Source organism: Galeopterus variegatus, unplaced genomic scaffold, assembly GCF_000696425.1.
Source record: "Galeopterus variegatus unplaced genomic scaffold, G_variegatus-3.0.2 Scaffold1394, whole genome shotgun sequence".
Taxonomy (NCBI): Eukaryota; Metazoa; Chordata; class Mammalia; order Dermoptera; family Cynocephalidae; genus Galeopterus; species Galeopterus variegatus.
The window spans coordinates 161,780-181,434 of NW_007727505.1; the positions used below are offsets into that span (position 1 = coordinate 161,780).

Sequence of the window (19,655 nt, forward strand, 5' to 3'; positions counted from 1 at the left end):
ATATGGGATCCGAACCCGTGGCCTTGGTGTTATCAGCACCACACTCTCCCGAGTGAGCCACAGGCCGGCCCATGACTGGAAACTTTTATACAACACTCCGATAAACATTTTGATTTAAAAAGAAATAAAAAAAGAACAGGATGGTATTTGCAAACAGGGGACCTAGCTGATGCCCACTGGCTTTCATAGCCCTGGGATAACTGGCCCAGTGGATGTGGCTGAAGACGCAATCAGAGTGGCTTCCCAAAGGAGAATGTCTGGGGCAGGGTTGGACCTGAAGAGAGTCACAGGATCCTACAGGCTGGAGACCAGTTGTTGGGAAGGTGGGAGCAGGGTCTGGAACAGGGTCTGTGTTCATGTGCATGATTAATCTGCATAGTCGTTGAACCCCAGCTCTGGCAATTACTCTCTGTGCCTCAGATGCCTCATCTGTGAAATGGGACAACAGCTGGGGCTTGTGAGGATTTGATGCAATGGATAGCTGGCATGGAGGCTCCCTTCAGCCCTGCCAATATTAGGCAGTGAGGAGGTGGCCCTCCTGGAGTGGGGGACCAGGTGCAGCATCTGTCTCTCCTGAGCACAGCACACTTACTTAGAAGTTCATGATGTTCAGGCTAAGGGCCCTTGCAGTGTTTGCCAGCGTGGCTGAGCCATCAGTCCTGTTTGCATAGATTCGTTTACATGGCAAACACTATGCACTGACAAACGCAGGGAAGATAAATGCTGGCCCCTGTGGCTGCTGGGATACTTGCATTCATGGAGAAAGAACCTGGAACTGAGGGTTCCAGGGATTGTCCTTCTCCCCCCCACAATGATATAAGGGTAAATTGAGGTGCAGAGAGGGACCAGGGCCTGCTCAGAACCACCCATCTGGGATAGGTCCAAAGATCACTGACTCAGCCCTTTGAAACTTTTGGGTGGTGACCATCTTGCATTTTCCAGGTCCAAAGTGGGAGCCTTTTCTGTGAGGGCCCAGGAGGGGCTGTGAAAGAAGAGAGAGCAGGTCCCCTCTGGGTGTGTGTCCCCCACGTGCATGTATCCTCAGTGAATACATGTTGCTAACGTGCGCCTGTCCTCAGCATCTCTTTGTCATGTGTAAATCCTCAGTGCCTTGGTCCTGTTTGTTTATTTATGCTTCTGATTTGTTCTATGGAAGATTTAAGGGCACTTACAAGGATAGATAAAATTCAAGAAGAGCCTATAAATTGGAAGTAGGAGAAAAAGAAAAAAGAAAAACTAGGGGAGGGAGTAAGATGGAGCCAGGAGGTGCTGGCAGAGGAGGTGAATAAGACGGTCCAGGTGTGGGTGTGTTCCCTCATACACTTACTTGTGCACTCACCATGGGCAGCTCCAGCCTGGCTTTGGTGCCCACTGCCTTATCAGCGCCTGACACTCAGGCCTTGTGATCAGCCTGCATCAAGAGCTCAGAGAGGGGAGACTGCCAGACTCTCCTGGGACCCTGGCTCAGAGGCCACTATGGGTCAGGCAATGCACATACCCCCACCAGGCCCAGTACCCATGCTGATAGGAGCTCTCCAGTGGTGTGTTTAGTAGGAGGATTTAGGGCCATGACCTTCAGGTAGCCCAAAGCATCTAGAACAAGCAAAGTCCCACTGTTTAAATATTTCAGATGGCTGCAGACTACTTTTTTTTTTTTTTTTTTTTTGTCTTTTTTGTCTTTTTTCCGTGTCCGGCAACGGATCGCAACCCTCAGTGTTGCCCCCGTACCGGACCGGGGACCGGCAACGGGATCGCAAGCCTCGGTGTTGCTCCCGCGCCTCGCTCAGCCAGTGAGCGGGAGCCGGTCTGTATGTGGGATCTGAACCCTCGGACGGGAGCGCTGCCGCGCTTCCCAAGCGGCGCACCATCCAGTGCGCCACCGGGCCGGCCCAGCAGACTACTTTTTGAGGTGTGAACAGAGATTCACTCAGGCCCAGGGCTGCCAGGCATCCAGTGACAGTGGACAGGCCCTTCTGGGCTGTAGTGCTTTTTCTATGAGCCTAAGTCTGAGGCATGGGTGGGATCTGCAAGTGGCTTCCTGGATGCTGGGTGTGAATGCCGTGAGGTTGGTGTATTTGACCTGGTATGCAAGGTCAGGCACATGAACCTGGAACTGCATGTGTGCACAGGTATACGGCAGGACACTGGGATGACCTTGCCCCAAAAGGGGCCCTTGATACCACTGGAGGCCACAGCCACTTTCCGGGCTTACCTCCATCTCTGTCTTTATCCCCCACACTTGCCATGCCAAGATCTCACATTTTCACAAGAGCAGCCAGCCTGAGGGCCTCAGCAGCACCTCTCATTGTGATCAGGGCTGTCATTGGTACTGTCATTATTTGGTGACATCTTCAGCAGCAAGTCTCAGGAGCAAAAGGCAGACTTCCGACCTGCAAGGCCGGGAAAGTTGGTCCCTGCAGGGCAGCATGGAGCAGGGAAGGAGCGCTCAGGGTCCGGGGAGCAGCCCTGGAAGGAGGCCCCTAAGAAGCCAGCCACACCCTACATTTGACCTTCCATCTTTGAGGACTGCCCAGGACGGCCTGGCTGAGGTAGCTCAGGGCTGTGCAGACTCTGAGGGTGAAGGCTTGTGCCACAGGCTGGTAGAGGGCAGGGCTGGAGTGGCTATTTTCAGCTGTGGATGCAAGAGAATGGGGAATCTCCCCTTTGGACAGATTCCAACCTTCCTGGCTCCTCAGTTTTTCATCTGTAAGATGAGAAGCCAACCAGCTGCTGAGCACCTCCTGGGTGTGCTTGTCACAGGTCATGGAGGGGTTTGGATAAAGAAAAATCAGGCTGGGACAAGGTCAGTTTCTGGCCATTCTGGAGTCCCTGGAGACCTGCCCCAGCCCCTGAAGAGGGTTGCCCCTCCTGAGCTATCAGTGCTGTAGGGGTGGAACAGAGGTGATGCAGACAGAAGAAGCAGATTTTATCCTTTGCTCCCTGGCCTCCAGAACTGTGCATCACGCTTGGCCTCAGTGGCATCTCACGAAGGTATTTATGGGGGTGAATTGCTGCCAGCTCTGGGCTATGAGGGACAGCGTCTGAGATGAGATCTCCAGAACAGATTGGAGATGTGAAATGATAAGGAGTCCTCCGTGGCCACCGCGGGTCCGCCGAAGCCTCTCTGCCTGCCCTGGCTCCAGAGCCCTTCATCCCTGCCCTCCCAGCACCCCTGCTCTAGTAGAGAGGCCCTTATGCTAACCTGTTTTAGAGACCCAAAGACAGAAACTCAGAGGGTGAAGGGGTTGAAGAGGCCAGAAAGCAAGGCAATGGCCAGGCCCTGTGTCTATCTACTCGGGCTGTCATGTGGTGGAGAGGCCATTTGTCCTGCTCTGAGGGCACAGTCCTTGCCCAAGGCCAAGGTGAGCCAGGGCTGCTCAGGGTGTGGAACCAGGATAAAGGGCAGACCACACTCGTCTGGCAGGTAGGAGAAGAGAGGGGCACCCAGGGCCTGGAACTGATGGCTGGGGCCTGAGAAGCCCAGTGCCACAGGCACCCACCCTGTTTCTCGATTTCCAGAGCCTTGTTTCTTCAGCCTTACAGGACTGCTGTGACAGACTCAGTGGGTTATGCACTGGGCCCTGTCGTCACTATCATTGTCCTTCTGAGGTTTAGAGGCCAAGGAGTCCCAGCTGAAGGAAGGCAGGGCCCACTGGGTAGGGAGGCAGCACAAGAGAGCAGAGCCAGGGTGGGTGGCAAGGGGGCCCAGACACCGACACAAACAATCTGTTTCCTATAAACATGGGCACCCACACCAGCCGGCCGCCACCCGGCGACTTCTGTGAGTTGGGAAAGTGTGGGTATGTTTACTCTCACTCCCCCGTGCCAGCTGGTATGCTGGGCACAGCTTCCCTCCCAGCTGCCTTGACAGCCGGTGGCTCCCAACTCAGGGAGGGGGAAGCAAGCAAGGGCCCCTGGATCTTGCCTGCAGTTTGATTCACCTTGGGCTCAAATTCCCCACCCCTGATGCTATCCCAGGCCCAAATGGGAGGACAGGGGGCCCTGAGAGTGTCCATGGCTGGTGTCTATGTGGCTGTGCTATGTCAGAGCTGTCTCCCCTGTTCTCCAAGGCCACCTGAGTAGACAAGGGCCTGGACTGTCCAGGAATGCTTATCCTGAGTTTAGGTAACAGGTGTCCCTCCAATGGTGTCTGTACCCCCTCCCTTTATACCCCAGCTGCCTTTTTGGTAAGTGCTTCCCACTGGGGTTCAGGCGGCATTCAGGTACCTGACCACACCCAGAACTGATGGGTGCACATCACAGGTGGGTGCAGTTGCAGGGACCTGGCGCCTAGTAGGCCCTGGGATGCAGGGGGCTCCGTGTCTCAGGTTCTTGGCTATGTGAACACCTCATCTGAGCACTGCTTGGCAGTGGCACCTGCAGGAGGTCACACATCTTCCCCATGAGGTCAGGGCAGATTCTTTTTTTTTTTTTTTTCCTTTTTGTCTTTTTTCGTGTCCGGCAACGGATCGCAACCCTCAGTGTCGCGCCCGTACCGGACCGGGACCGGCAACGGGATCGCAACCCTCGGTGTTGCCCCCACACCTCGCTCAGCCAGTGAGCGGGAACTGGTCTGTATGTGGGATCCGAACCCTCGGCGGGAGCGCCACCGCGCTCCCAAGCGGCGCACTGTAGCAGTGTGCCACCGGGCCGGCCCAACAGGGCAGATTCTTGGCTGCGAAGGTGTCTCCATGGCTCTGGAGACACCCACCCGCAGACCTGGATCAAGCATCTCAGATCAAGGAGTGGTGGGAGCTCTAAGGCAGGCACTCAGGGAAGCTGCTCAGGGAGAGGGCTTCTTAGGCAGTCACTAAGCAGCCCATGCTGGAGCTTGAACTCGTGACCTTGGAGATGGGTTGTGGGTAGCTTTGACACTGAAGCATTTGATTTTGAAACACATAGGAGTCTGCCCCATGTTGACATAGGCAGGCAGGGACACGGGAGCGTGTCCCCTCCCAAGCCCCTATGGACTGGGCCATTTGGGATCGTTGCCTCTGTAGTGGGAAGACATCCCCCCATCAGATTCCTGTCTTACCCCCTGCCTGATCCCAAAGCATTCCCTTATCCACCAGGAGAGCCAGAACTTAGGGAAAATAAAATCACAGACTTGGAGCCTCATATAGGCACATGGCCATGAGAATGCCATTATCTAACAAGGGCAGCCTGGAGTCCAGCCATTATGGTGGGTGACTGTGAGTGAATCCCTTCTCAGCATCCCTAACAACTGGGGTTGCATGGTCCATGTAATAAGAGCTCACTGCTTATCCAGGCAAAGCTTCCAGGCTTTTGGAGCCCTGAGTGTGAGAAAGTTCCTCCAGTTTCCCTGAGCTGGAATATGCTCCTCTGTTCACTAGAGCCATCAGGAGCCTTGGAGAAAGGACCCCTCATTTTTGGAGCTGGGTGAATGCCATGCCCCTCCAGGACTGTTCTCACCTGAGATACAGGCCTTAACAATGGAAGCCTCCCTCCAAGTCAGGCCTGTAGTAGATCAGGATTGCTAAAGTTTTAAAGTCAGTTTGGAAATGCACATCAGCCTCAGAGGAGCAAAGACAGGGTTGCACCAGGAATGGGCCTGGGGCCTGTCTTGGCTGGGGGCACATACAGGGCAGGCCTCACAGAGGCAGGGATCTGTATGGGGGCAAGTGCGGGGAGGCTGGCACAGGCTGCCCCAGCTTGGCTGGGAGAATTTGGTTTATTGTTTTGTGTTAGGTTTTGTGTCTTTTGAAAAACAAGAGATTGAGCCTTTTTATGACATGGATTTTACAGCGTAACGAGGCAGCGTAATTTCCCATTCTCAGCGGCAAGTGCACTTTTTACACTAATTGCATAATTAGACATAATGTACTAATTGCGGTAATGGATGACAGTCAACTAAACTTTAACTTTAAAAACAGGGAGGCGTTGCTGGGGGTGGTGGCGGGAGCTTCATGCCCCTGTGAGTTTTGTGAAGGAAAACCTATGGGTGAAAGCTCCTAGAAGCTGCCTCTTTGGGGCCAAGGAACCACAGAGCCACCAGGCCCTTCTCACCTCATGGTCAGGCCACACCCCTCTCCTCCCCAGATGATCCCCCCAGCACCTGAGTATCTACCGCCCTTTCCCTCAGACCCTGTCCCCTCAGTTTCCCTTCTGTCCCCCATAAGCCCCTCTGCTCCTGCCACTTAATAGTCCATTAAAGTTCCCTCTTCCCAGCCTTTCAGACTCCACTCAAATGTCCTCTCCCCAATAAAGCCATCCCCAATCTTTTCCTTGACCCCCACTCCCCTCAAGCAGGCCAGCCCTACTCTCAGATGGTTCCTGCACATCTCTCTCCACTGCCACCCTCCTGCTAGTAGCAGTCTGAATAGGCATCTATCCCCTCTGGATGGGGAGTTCCAGGAGGTCAGGGACGAGGTCTGGCCCATCTCTACCACCCCAGGTTCAAGAGGGCCCCAACAAGAGCCTGCGGCATGAATGTGGAGTGCCCCAACAGGGATGTAAGGAGGTGGGGGTGGGGGGTAGATAGTGCTATTAATGGGCCAAATACCCAAGAGGGCCACATCCTTACCTGTTCCAGGGAGCCAGGCCAGGAGCCCTCCCACCCTGGTGTGTGTCCTCCATTTTAGCCCACTGTCATGGCCTGGTTACTTGTCTGTGATCACCTCTAGACAGAGCATTCATCCCAGGCAATCCGTAATCGATATGAAGGTGAATTATTAACAATGGGACAACCAACGTCACAATGTACAAACCCTGATTGTGACAGGACACCATATACAGCTGACTAACCATGGTACCAGCCTACCCTGAGATGGTGGCAGCATGGCCACATGGGAACTTAATGTGGCAGCTGGCAAACGTCAGCTGCTGATGAAGCAGTAGTAACTGAGTGGCACACAGCCCCCTCCCTGTGTACTGAGTGTGCTCTGAGGGCTCCGGGGACCCCTTGCCCTTCTGTAAGTACCAGGCAAGCGAGGGAGGGGCCTGGGGAGCTCTCAATCACACACACAGTCCAGTGCCTTATATGTCCCCAGAGCAGCCAGGGGACATGTGTGCCCACTATGGGGCAGTCCTTCAGTCCCATCAAGAACTGGGCTACAGGGCTCAAGGCTAGTTGGGTGAAGGAAGAGCCCCAGGGTGCAGCCTGGATCTGTTCTGGGTATTCTCAGTGGGAGATGGACCCCAGGCACCTGGCTGCCCCATCAATCCTCCAGTCTTCAAGGGTGATTAACAGTTATGTCAATAACCTTGATTTTTCTCATGGAGGCAAGAGGCCAGGTAAACAGCCTGGTAGGGGTGAGGCCAGGGAGTCCAGAGCTGGCTCTGCCCTGACTGGCTAGAGTCCTTGAACTGGTCGCTATCAGTCCTCCACCCCTTTACCTCCTTCTTGGCCCAGTTCAGGGTCCCTGAGCCAGCATGAGCCCTCTAGCCTCCCACCCAGGGCTCCCCGGATTCTTGATATGAGTGTAGCCCACTCTGGCAGCTGACCCCCACCTCTAGCCCCAGACCCGGTGCCCTCTCCAGGGTGTTCCTTCCCCAGTGCTTGCCCATGTGGGCCAGGCCTAGGGAGGCCTAGCCTACCATCTCTAGTCCACTTGCTGCCCTCCTCTTTAGGAGACTGTTGGCAGGTAAGACTCCCACCTGGTTGCTCCTTGCAAGACCAGGGAACAGACACCGAGAGATGTGGCAAGGGGGGATGGAGAGCAGCAGATCATCCAGGGGTCATATCTTGGGGCTGGTTCCCCAACCCTGCCAGTGCCCTGCCCAGCTCCCCAGGCAGGGGGAGAGGGCCGAGATGCTAGAGCACCTGGCTTACCTAGCTGAGCCCAAAGCTGAGCCTGGGCCTTCGAGGAGACAGCCAGCAGCAGGACTGAGCCTGCATCAAATCTTTCTCATTCCATTTTCTTTCTGATTTAATTTTCCAGAGATTAGGGCCTGTTCACCTTCACTGCAGAGAGGAGCCTAGCATGCATGTGCCTGCTTTGACTACCAGGGTTAGGTGATTGGTTAGTCGATCGGGCTGGTTCTGTCAGACCTCCCCTCCCTGCCCTCCAGAAAGGCCCTCCTGCCTTCCATGAGCCTTAGTCCTTCAGCATCAGCTGCATTCGCCCCAAGCCCCTTTCAGGCCCACCAAACCCCCAGTTCATCCCTTATGTCCCCTTTTCCAAAGCCTCACCTTCAAGTTTATTTTATTATTATTTTTTTTTTCTTAAAAGATGACCGGTAAGGGGATCTTAACCCTTGACTTGGTGTTGTCAGCACCATGCTCACCCAGTGAGCTAGCCGGCCATCCCTATATGGGATCCAAACCCGTGGCCTTGGCGTTATCAGAACCACACTCACCCGAGTGAGCCACGGGCCGGCCCTCACCTTCAAGTTTATTTTATTATTATTTTTTTTTTCTTAAAAGATGACCGGTAAGGGGATCTTAACCCTTGACTTGGTGTTGTCAGCACCATGCTCACCCAGTGAGCTAGCCGGCCATCCCTATATGGGATCCAAACCCGTGGCCTTGGCGTTATCAGAACCACACTCACCCGAGTGAGCCACGGGCCGGCCCTCACCTTCAAGTTTAGGCATAAATGGAGGGAATGGAACTGCACCGAGTATGACCTAAGGCAAGGGCTTTGGATCAGACAGACCTGGTTCGAACCCCAGCTCTGCCGTGTGACTTAATCTCTCTGGACCTCTGGTCTGCTAAGTGGGGGTGATCAGAATGGACCCTCCTCAGGGGTTGTCAGAGATCAGTGAGGTCAAGTGTGTAAAGAACCTGCCCCAGGTGGCCAGGGCCAGCACTCAACAGCAAACCGGGCTATTCCTGTGACTCCTTGGTCCCCTTCTTCTCTTCCCCTCCTTCCTCTACTTTTCCTCTCCCCTCCCACTGTCCTCCTTGCCTTGGGCAGGTTGGGTTCTGGCTCAGGTTCAGGCCCCACTGCTGCTGACTTTCTGGGACTTTGCAAAAAGTCCTCTGATTGGGGCCTGTCCAAGTCACTTTTCCTGAGGCCTTTCATCTCCTGTGATGGCTGTCTGTGTTCTAGGCACATTGGGGCTGGTAGCTCAACCCCTCTCCTAGTCAGGACTGTTGGGAGCTGTGGGGACGAGGCTGGCCCCCTCTGCTCCTTCAGCCATCCAGGATCCTGTCCAAGGTCACCATTCCTCCAAGCGTCCTCCAGGCTTACCTCCCACTTATGTAGAGCCACCCAAGTGAGGAGGAGGTTGGGCAGAGGGCTTGGGGCCCCTAAGAAGGCTTCAGCCCCCATAGGACCTGGGAAACCCTAGGTCAGAAGGCAAGCCAGACATGCCCTTTAACAAGAGAATTACTAGAGCTGAGAAAGGATTGAGATTGGAACTAGCACTGGGGGGAGGGGAGAGATGAAGGAACAAGTCTTGATAACTGGGGGATAGGGGTGCCCTCAAGGGAGCCCCTGCTTCTTTCTCCCCATGATGGCTGGCTTGGAGCCACAACAACCTGTGGACCTGCTGGCTGGCCCCCGTCGCACTCCTCAGTACAGCTGTCTGCATTGCTGTGGGAGCTGTTGGGTTCTTCCAATTAACTCTCTGGGCCAAGGACACCAGCAGGTGTGCAGTCCTGCTGTGGTTGTTGAGGCCCTACACCCATTGCATCCTGGCCTTTCTGCTGCTTCCCAGCTGGCCCCAGGGGCCAGGGCTAGAGCCTGGGGCTCAAGGGGAGCTAGCCTTGTGCAGGGTCCATGCTGTGGAGTTGCCCTAAGGTCTCCTGTGCTCCCTGATGGGCCTGCAAGTGGAAAGCACCACCCTGGACCACATTGATATAGAGATGGCCTATTTCCCAGGATGGGACCATCTGCTGGGCTGTGTCACTTGGATCTCCCTGGGATTCAGGGCTCAGCTCAGGGCCCACCCCAGGAGACAGGGGCGACTGGAGCAGGTCCAGGGGAATGTTGAGAGGGATAAGGCACTAGGGGCCTGCTGTCCAAGGACTGTTGCACCTTCAAGTCTCATTTGAGATTAGAGGACAGGCTTGGCTGGCAGCTTGACCAGCCCCTGCAATTCTACTCTCACCTCTTCAGAAACCCCTTTCAGCCCATTTCCCGCCCTCTCTCTAGTGAGGATTTAGATAGTCAGGGAAAAGGGAAGCAAGAATGACATGGCAGTGAGAATCAGCATGGCTGTGGACCAAGAGGCCTGCAGGCCCACGGTGTGTCAATGGGCTGGAGGGGTCCCAAACACTTACACCATGGGTGAGCAGAAGGGCGCCATCGTGGGTCCTTGGGTAGAAGTAGAACAGAAAGAAAGCATGGCAGTTGCATCCCCAGGCTCACACAGTTACAAACAGAAGTGAGGAATCAGACCCAGGCCCAGCTGGCCCCAGAGCTCTGCTGTTGGACATGGAATTAGCATACGCATTTGCCAAGCGTCCACTGCACACAGACACTGTGATTGGGGAAAAGATGGAAGGGAGCTGGCCATGGCTGTGTCCTATAAGTGACATCCCTATGTCTAGGCTCTTCTGTTATCTCCTCCAGGGGTTGAGGCAGTGGTGTTAGAGATGACTGGGTGGCTGATGGAGGGACTGCTCAGGCAGGCCTGGGAGGAGGAGGTGGGGCTAGAGGTAGGACGACCCCAGGAGACCAAGGCTGCCTGCTCAGGAATGGAAGCTGATAGCTTTGGACAGCCCTAAATATGCAGATCTAGCAGGCAGAGAATGGGGCAGGGAGGAGACTGCTGTGATTCCTTCTGCAGAACCCTAGTGACCCTAACAATAGCAGTAGTGACAATAATATAGGCTCCTCTAAGCATGAATTTTGCTATCCTTGGTGGCCCATGAGGTGGGCATTACTTTCTCTCATTTAATAGATCAGACACTGAGGTTCGGAGATGGGTGACGTTGGCAGAATTCCAGCTTCCAAGCCTTTGTGTCACCTGTTATGTCCCTGGGGTGTGGCCTGCCACCTGGAGACCTGCCACTCCCTTCGCAGTCTTGAGCCCCAGCCCAGTAACCATGCCAGGCTGCAAGGTGCATCCTGGACCCCAGGGGAAGGGACTCTGATATTTCTCCAGGAGAACTGCATGGTGCCACCTCAGATCCTGGGGTTCCACTTCTACAGACATCCCAGACTGTGATGGCACCTGGGAATGACCTTGACGGGGAAGTCAAGGTATGGGAACTTCATCCCCAGCTGGGGGAATGCCAGGCAGCCGCGCCCCCTGCTGGTACAAGTGGGCTGGGGTGCTGCTCTGTAAAGGCTTCAGCCAGTGTGGCTGAAACTGTGACCACAGCACACCCGGGGCCATGGTCCGAGACCAGGAATAGGGTGTGTTTTTAATGTCCCCAAACCTGGGAAGGATGGGTCAGGGCATATGGGGGACCTGTTTTTGCTGCTTAGTCATGCGGCCTTGACCTATTCTCTCCTGTTTCTGAGCCTCAGTTTCCTAAACAGTAAAGCACTGGGCTCCAGGCTCTGACCCCTCCTCGCCCTCTTTCTCCATCACCGTCTTCCATCTGAGGGCCTCTGTCCTGAGGCAGGGCCCAGGGGGCCTGGGGAACAGCTTGGCCTGGGGCCCACTTGGCCTCTACCTTCCCTGGCCTCGAGACTCACCCCCTAATTGCCACTGCTCTGTGGGAAGGAGAGACTTCGCCACAAATTATTTTGTTCTAAAAGAAGGACAAAAAGAAAAGAGAAGCTGGGAGGGATGGGGGGGGTGGGAGGAGGAGAAGATTGCTTGAGCTGACTTTAACTCTTAGACTGCCAGGTGCTGGGCAGGTGCCCCCTCCATCCCCCCTTCAGATGACAGAGGCCTTATCTCCCCACTGTCTGGCTGTCACTCTCCTGACCTTATCTCTCCCTGCCTGTCTGTCTTTCATCAGCTGCTTCTCCCACCTCCTTATCTCCCCTCATCACCTCCTCTCTCTCTCTACATCCCTCTACTTCTGCACAGCCTGATGGAGTGGCTCAGTCATGGCAGCCCCAGCCTGTGACCTCTGGCAGTGAAGGAGCTTGGCGGTCTGAATGGACACATGGACCCTATCAGGCATGGACACACACACGCACGCATGTGCACACACCCAAAACCCCAGCCATGAACAAAGACACTTGCAGAAATCCACTTCCAAGACTCATATAAGCCCCAGGCTGTGTCTAGAGGCCCTAACCCCACCCACCCCCAACATGCCAGCACACGCACACGGAGGGATGTTTTGAGCTATCACATGCATACATACACACAGATTGTCAGATTTACACCGCCACATGTGCGTGCACACAGACCCGCCCTCCCAGGAGGGGATGGGTAGATTAATTTCCCCCGCTTGATCCCTGCACCCCATATCCTGTGCCGTGAATGACAGAGGAGCCCTTAGGGGTGCCAAGAGCTCCTGCTACAGTTTCTGCCAATGGCCTGGGGCAGCACCAGCAAAAGGGGGTATGGATGCTGAGCCCATGTGAAGGGTTAGCTGTGTGTGTGATGCACGTGTGGGGTGTGTGTACATGCTGAGTGTGAGAGCATCTTCATGTTGGGATGGGGTGTTTGGTATGTGCCTATTGGCTCCATCTTCCCCCAACCCCCTGCCTCCTGTCCAGCTCACCCTTCCCCCTCTGCACTAGTCTCACAGCCACTCTGCACTAGTCAGATAGTGCTGCTCATGGCCCTTGAAGCAGGGACCCTGAGGCCCAGAGAAAGCAGTGATGATCCCATCCCACCAACCACAACCACCGACCAGCCCAAACTGGGTCCTCATCCCAGATGTGAGCTGAAGAACCCCCGGCCTTGCCCTTCCTTTGAGTCCGTGAGGGCGCTGGACCTCCATGTCCTCCCTCAGTGGCGAAAGCCAGGGTTAGGGTGGGGGTGAGGACTGTGCTGAGAGAGCTGTGCAGAGGGAGTGAGTGTTTAGGGGCATAGGACTGTGGGAGCACCCCTGCCTCACCCCTGCCTCTGCTTCCTTCCAGATCTACAAGGACAACCGGAACCTGTTTGAGGTTCAGGAGAACGAGCCTCAGAAGTTGGTGGAGAAGGTGGCAGGGGACATCGAGAACCTGCTGGACAGGAAGGTACAAGCCCTGAAGGTAGGCATAGGTGTTGGGGGGATGATGGGTGGCCAGGAAAGGCCAGGAGAAGTGTTCCTGCACTGTGAGGGCAGTGTACCAACCCTCCATCATCACAGGGCCCTCCTGAATTCAGGCTGGGCCGTTACTTGCAGGGCTGTACCCACATGGACTGTGGGCAGCTGTGTCGGGGCAGAATGGGTTTCTCTGGAATAGGCTGCACGAGGGGTGACTTGGAGGCTCAAGAGCCTTGTGTGGGCATGAGGGTGGGACCTAGGCAGTCCTTACCCTCTCTCCTCCCAGGCCTAGGGTCCCCTGATCTATGTATGGATGGTGCCTGGGTTAGCACCTGGCCAGGATAGTGTCCTGTGGATGGTGGAGTCTCTGCCCTTGAGATGGGCTGAGGGGCTCTGGATGCCCCACAGACAAGACCATGGCTGTGTAAGGCTGGGGGCTACTCTGCCCCAGCTCTACCCCTGACTTTGAACATTTTTCTGTCCCCCTCTGGGCCTCAGGCTCGCCGTGTGTACTCAGAGAGGTTGTGCTTGTCAGCTTCAAGGCCCTATGGTTCTGTGGGATGACAGGACCTGCTGGGTTGCTCTAACAAAACAGGCAGACCCCTGGTACTCCACCTATCCCAGAGACCACAGTTCGGGAGGGGGCTTCTGGAGCTGTGGAGTGCCCTGGCTATATTGTGCATAAATTAGTGAGAGGCATCCATGCTGCCCCCAGATCAGAGGTGGACCTGCAGCTGGACCAGCTTGTGTCAAAGACAGATGAGTCCAATAAAAAGGAAGGAAGTTCTGATACATGCTACAACATGGATAGACTCAAAAACGTTATGCTGAGTGAAAGAAGCCAGCCGCAAAAGACTGCATATTGTGTGATCCCATTTCTATGAAATGTCCAGAATAGGCAAATCCATAGAAATGGAAAGTAGATTAGTGGTTGCCTTAGGCTGGAAAGGAAGGGATAGGGACGGCCTGCTAATGGGTACAGGGTTTCTTTACAGGGTGATGAAAATATTCTGAAATTAGATTGTGGTGATGGTTGCTCAACTCTGAATATTCTAAAAACCACTGAATTGTATACTTTATATGGGTGAATTTGCTAGCATGTGAACTATATCTCAAAACAGTTTTTTGTTTTGCTCTGGTTTTTTTGAAAGAACAAGTCCTCACAAGCTATGCCCAGACTCAGGCCCGGGTCCTGGCAGGGTCAAGTCAGGGCAGCTACCCCAGCCCAGACCCCCATCATATCCAGGCTCCAGGAAGCAACGCGAGTCCCCTTCTCTAGGAGCTGGGCTTTGCTGTCCCCTCAGGGGGTCCCATGCCCACCCCTGTGTGACCTGGGGTCATGGAATGGGAACAGGCTGGCATCCTGCAGACAGGATCCCAGAGAAGGTGGACTCTGAGGGCCTCCCACCCAGTGTGGACCCAGAGAACCCAAAGCTGGGCCTGACCCATACCCAACTGCCCTCCAGGAGCTCCTGGTCACAGGTGTGAGGAGACAGCTAGGGAAATGAGCTGTCATGGGGAGGAAGCTAGGCCGTCAGCTGGGACAGCAGTCCCAGTGGGCCCGATGTCTTTCCCTCATCATGGGAAAGTGCTGCTCATTCCACCCAGCCAGCCAGAACGCTTTCCTCCTTGCCTTTCCAATAACTGGGCCTGACCTGGACGCCTTCCCCTCTTTTCTCTTGTTCTGTCTCTGTCTCTCTCCCCCTCATCCAGGCCCCTCATTTACACACTACTTCCCAGCTTTGCCGTGCAGGCTGCCCAGCTCCGAACGTGTGTTGAAACTGTCTGATAAAGGTGGGAGGAAGCATCCTTCAGCCTGTAGGCCTGCCACTCCCAGGCCTCAGGACTGGTCTCCTCAGCAGAGGTTGCTGAGGGGTGGCAGTGACAGACGCTAATCTGCCCTCCACACATGGAGCCCAGCCTCCTGCCCATCCTCCATTCCCTGCCCCTAAAGGAATAATCAGCCCTGGTAGCTTGGGGGGCAGCCGAAGGCCTGGGGTCCTGGCCCCAACCTTCTCCCTGCACCCCACATGCTGAATCCCGTGCTGTGAGGTAGGACAGATGTCTGTCTCCTTTCCACAGCATGTGCAGCCCAGCCCATGGCGCAGTACACAGTCAGCACTAAGTACAAATTTTCAATGGAAGAATGTTGGAAAAAGGCACACACAGACTGGGCACTCACCATGTGCTGAGTCGATCACTCGTCATTCTCACAGTAACCCGAAAGGGAGGCCCTGCTACCCACACTTCACAGAGCAGAACACTGAGACTCAGAGGGGCCATGCATCAGACGAGGCTATGGCAGAGCCAGGATTTGAACCCAGGTCTCTCTGACCCTGAGCCAGGCCCTTGACTCCTCATAGTATTCCTGAGGCATGCACTGAGCCCCCTGCCCTTGCCCTGCCAATGCTCTCCTGGCCAGTGAACGCCTACTGCAGCGCCCCCTGGCTCCAGGCCCATGAGATGCTCCAGCCCATATCCCCAGAGGAAGGGGAGGACCACCCTTCCCCCTCATTGGTCCTAACTGTTCAAGATGAGCTTTGTCTTAATTACGTTTTAAATTGGCTTTTAATCAAGTTCTGGTCCCTTTCTCCTTTTCCACATGTGTTTGCAGCCTGACTGCATATGGAGGGAGGGGTGTTGGGGTGCTGGACCCACTACCGTTTTACCGCCACTCCATTGTTTCTCTCTCCCTGGACCCCATCCAGTAATCCAATTTAAATCCCTTGCTCTGGTCTGGAATTTTAATTTGGGCCTTGCAAAGAGGCGACTGAGCAACACAGGACGGAAGTTCATTGTCTCGTCTAATCAGGGCCAATCAGATGTTTGTAACAAGTTTCTCCAAACTGCCCAGGGTGTTTTCTGAGGCCAAGAATCAGGCAGGGGCAGTCCAGAACAGGGGCCTTGCAACACAGGCAACCAGCATTCCCAAGCCCAGGAAACATGCTGCACCTTCAGATTCGGGGACATGGAGGGGAACCTGCCTTAGAACTTTACCCAGGGAGATGGGGCCTCTGAACTAGGGCCCACTCTTGGGCTGGTGAGTCCCAGGAGGGATAGGGAGGTGCCTAAGTTCTTATAGTGCACTGGGGGCAGAGTTGGACACAAATAAGGAGACTCCTGTCCTCCCAGCTGGGACCTTGGTACAAGAGGTCATCTCTTCATTATTGTATGCCTCCTTCCATCTGTCAACACTCACCAGTGGCCTACTGTGTGCCAGGCCCTATGCTAGTGCTAGGGGTGCGGCGAGGTAGGACAGGCCCTGTTCCTGCTCTCGTGGACTCTCAGTGCAATCCTGTCCCAGGACATGAGCACCCTGCCTGACCAGTACCTCTGGTTTCCAGAACCTGCACATCCCAGCCCTGGGTGCAAGTCTGCCCTTCTGGCCAGGCCCATGTTCCCCATACTCCACTTCAGGTCCTTCCCCTTGTCCCAGGGCCAAGACCTTTCCAGGTGTTGTGCCTTTGTACCTTTATCTTAATACAGTGTTTTTGAACCCTGGCTATACAGTACAATCACCTGGGGAGTTTTTAAAATCCTGATTCCCAGGCCCCACCTCAGATTCAGTGCATCAGATTCTCCCTGGGTGTAGTGGGGCGTCAGTATTTTTCAACACTCCACAGATTATTCTGTGTAGATTCAGAGTTCAGGACTTTTCCCTCAAAGAGGCAGAAATAATTTCTTTCCACAACTACTGGCCTCTTTCTGCGTGCCTGCCAAGTGCCAGGCCTACGATGAGCCTGAACCCTCCATATTGCTCTGAGTCCTCACCACAAGTCACTGGGTTACTTCTCTTATCCCCATTTTACATTTGAAGAAATTGAGCCCCAGAGAGGTTAAACCACTTGCCCCAGGTCTCACAGCAAAACACTAGTGCTCCAGACCCTACAAACTGCCCCCCAACACTGCCCTCCTCTGTGGCCTCCACTAGTGGCCATGTGACATTTGCTGTCCACAGGAGGACAGGGCCGCAGGAAGAGGAGATGGGTCACTGGTCTCCTCTGACAGGGGTTAGCTCTGTGAAGACCTAGTGACCTTGGGTAAGTCCCTGCCCCTACAGTTTCTTCCTTGGACAGCGAAGACAAGACACTGATCACCCCTTCGACACCTCCCCATAAGGCTCAGATGGGAGGGGCAGGGGGAGGTGCAGCTCTAGCTTTGGTTCTGGGGGCTCCAGTGGGCAGCATTCCCCCCATCAGTGGCCTCTCTGGGGAGTGAGCATCATTTAAAGAGTAAAATGAAAAACGCTTCTTCACATAGCCGCCCTGCTTTTGCCGCTAATGGCCACTTAACCCAATTAAACTGAGGCATTGTTGGCAATGTGGCTGGGTCTGTTCAGGACCTGGGCTCTGGGCTGGGTATTCAGAGGAGCAAGAGGTATGAGGCAGGGAGGGAGCCATGGGGCCAGGGGCTACAAGGAGACCACTCCCTTTGTCAGGAGAGAGAATGTTCCGCCTAGCTCCCACTTACTCTGTTTCCTTTCTAAAGCTTCATCTAAAGCAGGGTTTCTCAACCTCAGCACTATTGACATTTTGTGCTAGATAGTTCTTTGTCATGGGGGCTGCTCTGTGCACTGTAGGATGTTTAGCAGCGTCCTTGCCCTCTACCCACCAGATGCCAGTAGTACACTACTCCTCCAGTTGTAACAACCAAAAAATGTCCCAAATATTGCCAAATGTTCCCTGGGGCAGAGTTGCCCCCCAGTTGAGAACCACTTGTCTAATGCGACAGAGAAATGCAACTGTGGTGAACAGAAGTCCCACGAACAGGGGGACATTGGGGACCTCAGAGAGGTGCAGATAGAATAGGGCAGCCCTAACAAGAGAAAGATCTCTTCAGTCCAAAGGGGTGATAGGGAAGGCTGCCTGGAGGAGGCAGCAAGGATTTGGGGGGAAAGTCTGGCACTGAGGCAGCTGGAGGCCAGTTCCTGGGTTCACTTATTCATTGATGGGGTTAGACAAACAGGTTGGCCCAAGAGAACGAGGCTATGGGTGTCACCTACTGCCAAAGCCTGGCCTGGATGGAATAGGAGCCTCATGGATGTAAAATAGAAGCCAGCCTGCAACTCCGGGTTCTGGCTGGAGCTTAGCCTCCGGGGTCTGACTCCAGACTAAGGAAACTCTAATGATGGACATACAGGCGGGGGACCCTGTGCATTGGCTGCCTCCACCCACCGTTCTCTGGGCAATTAAAAGGTGTTTATGTGGGGCTGGCAGTGGCTTCTGCATCCCCTCTATTAGGAACATTAAGAGATCTTGACCCTTCCACTTTCCTGCTCTTGAAAGGAGCTGCAGACACATGGAGCCAATTAGGCGCACGCGTGGGCGCCGGGCACGCGAGCAGCCTTTTCTCCCTGATTGCGGCATTTACAGCTGATTATTTTCCCCTCACCCAAACAGCGCTGCTGCTGCTTCCTGGCAAGGTGCCACCCAGAGGAGCTGGCTGGGGGTCCCCAGGGATGGAAGGACACATTAATGAAGGGGGCATCTGTTGAGCACCTATTGTGTGGGAGCCCTTGGAGCCCTGTGCCTATGAGGGAGGCAGCCAGAGAGCTGACCATCGAGGAAATAGGGAAGAGGATTTGGGTGGTGGTGAGTGCTCAGGTAGCATGTGGTGGTAGAGAGAGACCACTCAGGAATGGGGGTCACCTCAGAGAAGGTGGCCTAAATGTGTGCGGATGGGAAAAACTGCTGTCCCCTCTTCACACGCCCAAGAGTCCTTGGGGTCAATGTGAGCCCTGGACAAAGACATGCTGTACCCAACAACTGGTGGACATGAGTGTGAGAAGAGCCTGCATCCCTGTCAGGCAGTTGAAAATCTGGAGACCCCTTGAAGGCCTGTAGGCTGTGCTGGCAGGGCTGGGAGCTAGCCTCCCTGGGAGTGTTGAGAGAGACAGTGCAGGTGGGGCGTGGCTGGGGCATGCCCAAAGGGTCCTCAGGGGAGACATATCATTCCCTCATCTTCACCCACCTGCCTGAACTAGTGGTAGTCAGGCAAGAACCTGGCTCAGGCCTGTCAGGCCTCAGGAAAGGTCAGGTTGTGGATTTGGGGCTGGGTTTCTCTGGTCCCTGGGATTGCCCCTATGAGCAGGCCCCTCTCCTGGGACCTCCTCCGAGGTTCAGGGGCCTCAGGGGGGTCAGGGAGGCTGGGGTGGAACACACCAGAGACCCACAGAACCTGGTTGCTCAGCCTCGCACACACACACCCTGAGTTCTCCCTAGTGGCCGAAGTTCAGAAGAAAGGGCTGAGTGCAGATGTTTCAGGCCAGGAAGCTCAGCATTCTCCTTTCCCGGACTGGCATTGCCCACCTCCCATGGAGACACCTTGGCTGAGATGCTCCAGGCCCAGGTTCACTCCAAGATTCTCTCCTGCCCGATGGCCCTGCTCTTGATGCCAGATATGTCCCCTGGGAGCACCATTCAGTCTCCCTGTCATTCATTTGCTCAGTCATTCAGCAAACCTCCGCTGCCCCCAGCCTGGCCCTAGGCGAGGTGTTGTGCCAATCTCTATTTGCAGGGGGTAGAATTCCCATTTTAAAGAAGAGGAAACAGGCTCAGAGACTGGATGCCAGCCCTGGCACTGCCTGCCTGAGATTTCCCTTGCTTACCCTGCTCCTGGGCCTGTGACCTGCCCTGCCCAG

At 54.9% G+C, this 19,655-nt stretch overlaps 1 protein-coding gene across 1 annotated transcript in view; it reads left to right on the forward strand.

Moving 5' to 3' along the window:
• The window catches only part of CACNA2D2 (calcium channel, voltage-dependent, alpha 2/delta subunit 2), a 140,882-nt gene that overhangs the window by 57,774 nt on the left and 63,453 nt on the right, over positions 1-19,655 (forward strand). The window contains exon 3 of the mRNA XM_008576767.1: positions 12,903-13,019. Within this exon, the coding sequence (XP_008574989.1) occupies positions 12,903-13,019 (117 nt within the window). The remainder of the gene's footprint in view (positions 1-12,902; positions 13,020-19,655) is intronic.